General features: G+C 51.0%; 1 protein-coding gene across 1 annotated transcript in view; it reads right to left on the bottom strand.

Annotated features, from left to right (window-relative positions):
* Positions 1-203: 203 nt before the first annotated feature.
* The window catches only part of LOC101044282 (unconventional myosin-XV), a 60,451-nt gene continuing 52,064 nt past the window's right edge, over positions 204-8,590 (bottom strand). Inside the window, exons 62-63 of the mRNA XM_074388242.1 lie at positions 7,583-7,723; positions 204-1,232 (exon numbers count right to left, since the gene is read on the bottom strand). Of these exons, the coding sequence (XP_074244343.1) occupies positions 1,131-1,232; positions 7,583-7,723 (243 nt within the window). The 3' untranslated portion in view covers positions 204-1,130. The remainder of the gene's footprint in view (positions 1,233-7,582; positions 7,724-8,590) is intronic.

The raw sequence follows: 8,590 nt of genomic DNA, 5'->3' as shown, positions 1-8,590 counted from the left end.
GTGGTGATTTGACTGTGATTAACTGCTAGTGCCTGGTATTTGCCTAGGTATTTGGATAGCTCGAATGGCTGAATGAGTAGGTAACTCTTTTCTCTGCTGCCACGGATCTTGCAGTTATGCCCCCATCTACCTATCTAGTCTCCCATTCCCAAGCCAAGTGCTCCCTGCCCCACAGAAACTCCTCAAAGAACCAGCACTTTCCAACAACATTCATTCTTTTATTCTTTCATTCATATGACAAATATTTTTAAAGTGCCTACTCTGTGTTAGGTGTTCTCTGGTTTCTGGGGGATACAGCAGGAAACAAACATGATTTTTCTCTGGAATTTTTATCCCGCTCTCTTCCATCTATTCTTAGCAAACTCCTACTCATCTTTCGAAACTCAACGCTAATGTCCCATTTTCCAAGAAGGCTTTTCCCAGACTTCTCCCTTATACCACTCTCAAACTTTTGTGGTCCATCAAGTGATGGGGGTCTGGGGTTGGGAATACCCAAGGAGTGGGGGAGGATCTGTTTGTAGGCATTGAGTCAGGGGCCTAAGTTACCTCCAACTCTGCCTCCTCCCTCAGGCTTGTTTTCCAGCCACTCAGCAACTCCATGGAGAAATGGCTGCCAGGCACACCTTTTGTTTGCACAGAAATAACCAGGCTAACTGAAATCCAGGCTAACTGGCAGTACAAGGAGGGGCCCCTTAGGAGGACAAGTAGGGCTGGGATGTGGAGTTGGAGCAGATTCCAGTGTCAGACCCTGAGTAAACTGAAGGCAGAGTCCAGTTCATCTAGGCAACTGGTGTGGGGCTTCTGTGCCATAGCAGGAGTTAGGGGCAGGGTCTGCAATAGGTACAAGGCAGGAGGCCTCAGGGTCCTGCCTTCTGCTCCACTCCACCGTGGGTTAGACATTGAAAGTTCCTCCTGCTGTCTGACCCGAGTCTGCATGCTGCCATTCTATCCCAGTTCAGGATGTGTCTTCTTGAGTTCTTGAGGATTTGAGTTGCTCCTCCTGCCTCCTTTTGGTGTCCTCCAAGGTTCTGGCCCCTTACAGGGGTAATTGACCCTGAGAGGTCCACTGACTACCCTGAGGCCACACAGTGAGTCTTCTGGCAGAAGGTACTGGAGGGCTCGGGGCTGGGTCAGAGCAGGGTGATCTCGCTGGGGGGCAGTGTGAGCCGCTTCTCACGGGCACTGAGCAGGTTCTCCACGTGCACGGCCACCACGCGACAGAGTTCCAGTCCCTGCTGGTGACAGTGACAGTCTACACCCATCCAACCATTTCCCAGCTCTTACCTTGAGGTGGGACGTGCAGAAGGGAGAGGTGGTTGGCAGATAGGTAGAGACCACCATTCATTCGGGAACCATTGTTCCCACCTCCCCCAGGGCCTAAGAGGAGCATGGGGAGCTGGAAGAATGGTGGACTGTGGGCTGCAAGGGGTAAGCAAGCAGGAGATCAAGTGCCTCTGAGAGCTTTGCTCCGTGTGAGCTGTGTGACCTGGGATCTATTGCTTTGCCTTTCTGAACCTCAGTGGCCTCATCTGTAAGATCTCAATTGACGGTGGGCTTGCTTCACAGGGCTGTGGTGAGGATTCAGTGAGACTTTATTGCATGTAAATTCTTTTTTTTTTTTTTTTTTTTTGAGACGGAGTTTCGCTCTTGTTACCCAGGCTGGAGTGCAATGGCGCGATCTCGGCTCACCGCAACCTCCGCCTCCTGGGTTCAGGCAATTCTCCTGCCTCAGCCTCCTGAGTAGCTGGGATTACAGGCATGCGCCACCATGCCCAGCTAATGTTTTGTATTTTTGGTAGAGACGGGGTTTCACCATGTTGACCAGGACGGTCTCGATCTCTTGACCTCGTGATCCACCCACCTCGGCCTCCCAAAGTGCTGGGATTACAGGCTTGAGCCACCGCGCCCGGCCCGCATGTAAATTCTTTAGATTTAAAAAATACGAATCCAATCAATAAATGGTAACAGTTTCTGTCTGTTGCCATGGTTACTGCCTGGCTCCCACAGCACACAATGGGCAGTGACCCAGGCTCAGTGCTCCCAATTGGAGTGGGTGTAGGGGAAGGCATCAATGAATTGCAGAAAATCGATCTATGAGTGTGGTTCTCAGATCAAAGCCGTTGTTGGAATCCCCCCAGGGAAGCTACTCTGAGAAAGGATAAAATCATGTTAGTCGCACTCTCTGAGTGTTAACTGTGTGCCAGGCCTTGTCCTAAAGGCCTGATGTGTCCTACCTGTTTTAATCCCCACAGTGTCTCTAAGAGACAGGAGCTATTATATTCCATTCCACAGGTGGGGAAACTGAGCTGCAGGGCCTTGAAGCTCCAGACTGCACAACTTGTAGGTGGTGGGATTTGAACCTGGATGGTAAGAGGCCTGAGAGCCACATTGTGAAGTGCTGTCTGCTGAGGTTAGCTATGCTGGCCCTGCCTTGTGGGCCACCTTAGCTAATTAAATCAGTATGTGCAAATGGAGTCTTCCCCTCCAGCCAGTCCTTTACCTACCCACTTGCTGCCATGTTCTAGGCCTTGCTGGGATTGTTGCTGCATTTGACAGTATGGAAGCTGAGGCTCAGTGAGAAGCAGGGATGCCTCAAGATCCCCTCAGACAGTCTGTCAGAGGTAGACAGGATGGGGGCCCAGGTCTATTGCAACGCTGCTGCACTTAGACATCACCTCCTCCTGGAAGCTCTCCCTGATTACCTCCCAGATAGCTCTGGTCCCTTATATACCCTCCCAGCACTGATCAAGGGATATTGGAGAGATTCTTTTATATCTAAAACTCGAGGCTCTGTGAGGGCCAGGGCTGAGGGGATCTCAGTCATTTCAGTATCTTTGCTACACAGAGATGCTCAATGGATCTGAATGCATGAATGAATGCAGCCCCTGACACATACAGGCCAGAGGCAGAGGTGGCAGCATAAAGAGATCAGGTGATGCTGCAAGGAAGTAGGAAAACCAAAGAGGCCTTTATCCATCCATCCATCCATTCATCTATGCCCCCACCCATGCAATCCACAAATATGTATTGAGCATCTACTATGTGCCAGGCACTGAGCTACAGACACAGTATGAACAAGATGGACACATTCCTGCTTCTTGGAGCTGGCATTCTGATGGGAAAATGATACAGTTTGGATATTTGTTCCTTCCAAATCTCATGTTGAATTGTGATCCCCAGCCAGGTGTGGCGGCTCATACCTGTAATTCCAGCACTTTGGGAGGCCAAGAGGGTGGATCACTTGAGGCCAGGAGTTTCAGACCAACCTGGCCAACATGGTGAAACCTCGTCTCTACTAAAATAATTAATTAAAAAAAAGAAGCCAGGTGTGGTGGCACATATCTGTAATCCCAGTATTTGGGAGGCTCAGGCAGGAGAATTGCTTGAACTGGGGAGGCAGAGGTTCTAGTGAGCCGAGATACTCTGCCTGGGCAACAGAGTGAGACCTTGTCTCAAAAAAAAAAAAAAAAAAAGGAAAAGAAATGTGATCCCTAATGTTGGAGACAGGACCTGGTGGGAGGCAAATCCCTCATGAATGACTTGGTAACCCGGAGGTAATGAATGAGTCCTCACTCTAATAGTTCACACAAGAGCTGGTTGTTTGGACTCTGTCTTGTTCCCTCTCTTGTCACATGATGTGCCTGCTTCCCCTTTGCCTCCCGCCTTGAGTAAAAACTTCCTGAGGCCTCCCCAGAAGCCAAGCAGATACTGGCAAGGTGCTTCTTGCATAGCCTGCATAACCGTGAGCCAGAAAAACCTCTTTTCTTTTCTTTTTTTTTTTTTTTTTTTTGAGACGGAGTTTCGCTCTTGTTACCCAGGCTGGAGTGCAATGGCGCGATCTCGGCTCACCGCAACCTCCGCCTCCTGGGCTCAGGCAATTCTCCTGCCTCAGCCTCCTAAGTAGCTGGGATTACAGGCACGCGCCACCACGCCCAGCTAGTTTTTTGTATTTTTAGTAGAGACGGGGTTTCACTATGTTGACCAGGATGGTCTCGATCTCTCGACCTCGTGATCCACCCGCCTCGGCCTCCCAAAGTGCTGGGATTACAGGCTTGAGCCACCGCGCCCGGCCGTTCTTTTCTTTGTAAATTATAGTCTCTGGTATTCCTTTATAGCAACATAAAGTGAACTAATATAGGGAGACAATACATAAACAAATAACTAAATGATTTCCAAGCCATAATAAGGGCTACAGAGGCATGGACCATGAGTTCTTAGGGAGGAGGGTTATGGAAGCCTTCTGGAAAAAGGTGATATTTGTACTGAAACCCAAGTAAAGGGAGAGAGTGGGCCCTGTGATGAATCAGGGAAGAGCATTCCAGGTGGAGAGAATAGTGAGGGCAGAGGGCCCAGGGCAGGAAGAACAAGCTCAGCACCAGGGAGCCAGGGTGGCTGAAGGAATGAGCAGAGGGGAGGGAGGTGGGAGAGGAGGCCACCAAGGTCATGAGAGGAGGGGACAGGGATGGGATGGACTCCCAGGTTTGGGGCCTGAGTGCCTGGGAGGATAGGGAGGAAAGCTGGAGAGGACTGTTAGTTTCCAAGGGAGATGCTGAAGGAGCCTGGAGCTCGGGGGGTCTGGGCAGAAGGTAGAAATATGGATGCTGGGCTAGGCACGGTGGCTCACGCTATAATCCCAGCACTTTGGGAGCCCTAGGTGGGTGGATCATGAGGTCAGGAGTTTGAGACCAGCCTGGCCAACATGGTCAAACCCTGTCTCTAGTAAAAATACAAAAAATTAGCCGGGCATGGTGATGTGTGCCTATAATTCCAGCTACTCACGAGGCTAAGGCAGGAGAATCTCCTGAACCCAGGAGGTGAAGATTGCAGTGAACTGAGATCACGCCATTGCACTCCAGCCTGGGTGACAGCGAGACTCCCACAAAAAAAGAAATATCGGTGCTGTGATGGTAGACATGGTTTTGAAAGCCTCAGGATCAGACGGGGTTCCCTGGGGAGAGGCCCAGAGTCAGCAACGTTTAGAGATTGTCTCGGGGGCCAGGTATGGTGGCATACACCTGTAATCCCTACACTTTAGGAAGCTGAGGTGGTGGATCACTTGAGGTCAGGAGTTTGAGACCAACCTGGCCAACATGGTGAAACCCCGTCTCTACTAAAAATACAAATATTAGACATGGTGGCATGCACCTGCAGTCCCAGCTACTCGGGAGGGTGAGGTGGGATTATTGCTTGAACACAAGAGATGGAGGTTGCAGTGAGCCAAGATCATGCCACTGCACTCGAACCTAGGCAACAGAGCCAGACTCTGTCTTGAAACAAACAAACAAACAAACAAACAAACAAACAAACAAACAAACAGATTTTCTAGGGGAGGAAGGACCAGAAGAGAACCAAAGAAGGAATGACCAGGCTCATACAAGGAGGTTGGAGAAGGATGGGTGCCGTGGCTCAGCTAGTAATCCCAGCATTTCAGGAAACTGAGGTGGGAGGATCATTTGAGGTCAGGAGTTTAAGACTAGTCTGGGCAACATAGCAAGACCCTGTCTCTACTGGGGGGAAAACAAAAGGAGGTAGGAGAACACCACAGCACCATTGCAGGGGCTCAGGTAGGCAGTCTCAGGGAAGGAGGGGGCAGGCCTGGGGCCCAAGGCTACCAGTGGGTAAGGCAAGGATCTGTGTGACCCCAGGCAGGAGCAGATTGGGGCATGGTGGGGAATGCATTAGGACCCTAGGCCTAAGTAACAGGTTTTCCAAAGGACTCCTTTCCAAGGTTTCCCCCTGTGTCCCTTGGAAAGGAGACTTTGTTCTGGTCCTGTCCCTCAGAGGCAGAGCTAGGGCAGTGGAAGACCCTCTCTCTTGCCCTGGGAAATCATGGGAGTGGTGCTGGGCCTAGACCTGGAGAGGGTATGTCACAGGCTAGACAGGGCAGACATGTGGGTGTCAACCTTGACTCTATACCTTCTCTGGGCCTGAAGCCTGTCTCCTCAGTGGGGTGAAAACTGTGAGACTTGGACAGGAGCCTAGAGGTCATCCATGCTTTTTTTTTTTTTTTTTTTTTGTGTGTGTGTGTGTGTTGTTTTTTTTTTTTTTTGAGATGGAGTTTCACTCTTGTTACCCAGGCTGGAGTGCAATGGCGCAATCTCGGCTCACTGCAACCTCGCCTCCTGGGTTCAGGCAATTCTCCTGCCTCAGCCTCCTGAGTAGCTGGGATTACAGGCGTGCACCACCATGCCCAGCTAATTTTTTGTATTTTTAGTAGAGACGGGGTTTCACCATGTTGACCAGGATGGTCTCGATCTCTAGACCTCATGATCCACCCACCTCGGCCTCCCAAAGTGCTGGGATTACAGGCGTGAGCCACTGCACCGCACCCGGCCATCCATGCTTTTTTAAATTTTATTTTAGAATCGGGGTCTCACTTTGCCACCCAGGCTGGAGTGCAGTGGCATTATCACAGCTCACTGCAGCCCTAACTCCAACTCCTGGGCTCAAGCAATCCTCCCACCTCAGCCTCCTAAATAACTGGGACTATAGGCACGTGGGACTAAAGGACTACAGGGCTAAAGGCAGCTGGGACTACAGGACTATCGACTAAAATCACCCAGACTGGTTATTTTATTTTATTTTTTTTTTGAGACGGAGTTTCGCTCTTGTTACCCAGGCTGGAGTGCAATGGCGCGATCTCGGCTCACCGCAACCTCCGCCTCCTGGGTTCAGGCAATTCTCCTGCCTCAGCCTCCTGAGTAGCTGGGATTACAGGCACGCGCCACCATGCCCAGCTAATTTTTTTTTTTTTGTATTTTTAGTAGAGACGGGGTTTCACCGTGTTGCCCAGGATGGTCTCGATCTCTCGACCTTGTGATCCGCCCGCCTCAGCCTCCCAAAGTGCTGGGATGACAGGCGTGAGCCACCGCGCCCGGCTAAGACTGGTTATTTTTTAATTTCACTCTTGTTGCCCAGGCTGGAGTGCGATGGTACGATCTCGGCTAACTGCAACCTCCATCTCCCGGGGTCAAGCGATTCTCCTGCCTCAGCCTGCCAAGTAGCTGGGATTTCAGGCATGCACCACCACACCGGGGTAACTTTGTATTTTTAGTAGAGATGGGGTTTCTCCATGTTGGTCAGTCTGGTTTCTAACTCCCAACTTCAGGTGATTTGCCCACCTCGGCCTCCGCTGGGATTACAGATATGAGCCACCGCTCCCAGCCCACCCCTGCCTTTTGAGTAACAGCCGCAGTTGCTGCAAACATGGGAAGGCATGGGACAGATGGGTCTCAGTTTTACCATCTGTCACACAAGAAACTCACTTTCCCCACCTCAATCTCAGGGTCTACAAGCAAGCCTCCACATCTCAGCCCAGGTGAACCTTCTCAAACCTCTGGTGCCCTTGTCCTCTCATCAACCTTCTATGGCTCCGTACTGCCCTTTCCTGTGTTCCCACTGCCAAGTTGCTTCCCTGGATGACCACCATAATGTCCTGCAGTTCTGTGCTGTGCTGGGGTTGGTTCTGTCTCATGCACTGGCCTGGATATTCCCTGGAGCATGGCAGGGACCTGACCTGTCTTCAGACCAGATCCAGAGAAAAGCCCAGTGAGTGGAATGCTGGGGTGAGGGCTGGGCCCACCTGCTCCAGCTGCAGCTGCAAGGTTCGCTGGGTCACCACATCCCCCAGCGAAATCTCCACGTAGGGGTAGCTGGAGTTGGCTGTGGGCCGCTGGGTCTGCGTTGACTGGATCTCCTTCAGGGGGAACTTCACCATCAGTTCCTGTGAGTAGGGGGAGAGGGAGAGGGGCCAGACAGGCCTGTGGGTGGGGATAGTCTCAACCACTCTTACCCCTCACCTGCAAATCAGATCAGTAGGAGGCAGGAGACTCCAGTTCAAGTACATGTTCCCCAGTGACTTGTGTGACCTTGAGCAAGTCACTTTACCTTTCTGGACCTCAGTTTTCCTCACCTGTGAAACTGATTCAACAAATACTGATGATGCATCTACCATGTGCCAGGCACTGGTCTTAAGTGCTTGGGATACACTTAGTAGATGCTGTTGGTGCCCTGAACTTCACATCAAAGTGGCTTCTTGTGAACACCTGCACCTCTTTTTAAAACTTCCTTTTTGTGGAGAACAGGGCCTCCTTTGTTGCCCAGGCAGGTCTCAAACTCCTGGGCTCAAGCAATCCTCCTGCCTCTGCTTCCCTAAGTGCTAGGGTTACAGATGTGAGTCAATGTGTCTAGCCTTTCTAGGGGCTTTTTTCTGGCCCAGGAAGCAAACTTGGATTACACACAGAAAAAGTCAGAGTGATGGAGAGTTAATGTCTCAGAAAGAAGCCTTGCTAATGATAGATGGGAAGCTGAATAGACACTCTGGCTCCCTCTCCCCGAGGAGAGAAGGAAAGCTCTAGGCTATCTCTCGGGGCCCCCGCAGGACTGAACTCCAGGTGCCCACATCAGCAACTTGCTTGCTAACATGCCCTTTACTGGCTCCATCCCTTCCCTGACTGACTTCCTCACTCCAGTGTTTCCTGTAATCAACTCTAAATCAACCACTTGCCTTTGAATCCTGGTCTCAGGGTCTAGTTCTGGGAGCAAAAGCTAAGGGGGTAACAGATCCTACTTATGGGCTGAATTGTGTCCC

This window comes from Saimiri boliviensis, chromosome 17, assembly GCF_048565385.1.
Source record: "Saimiri boliviensis isolate mSaiBol1 chromosome 17, mSaiBol1.pri, whole genome shotgun sequence".
Classification (NCBI taxonomy): Eukaryota; Metazoa; Chordata; class Mammalia; order Primates; family Cebidae; genus Saimiri; species Saimiri boliviensis.
Note: the sequence above shows the minus strand (reverse complement) of the source record. Positions and strands in the feature narration are given on the sequence as shown.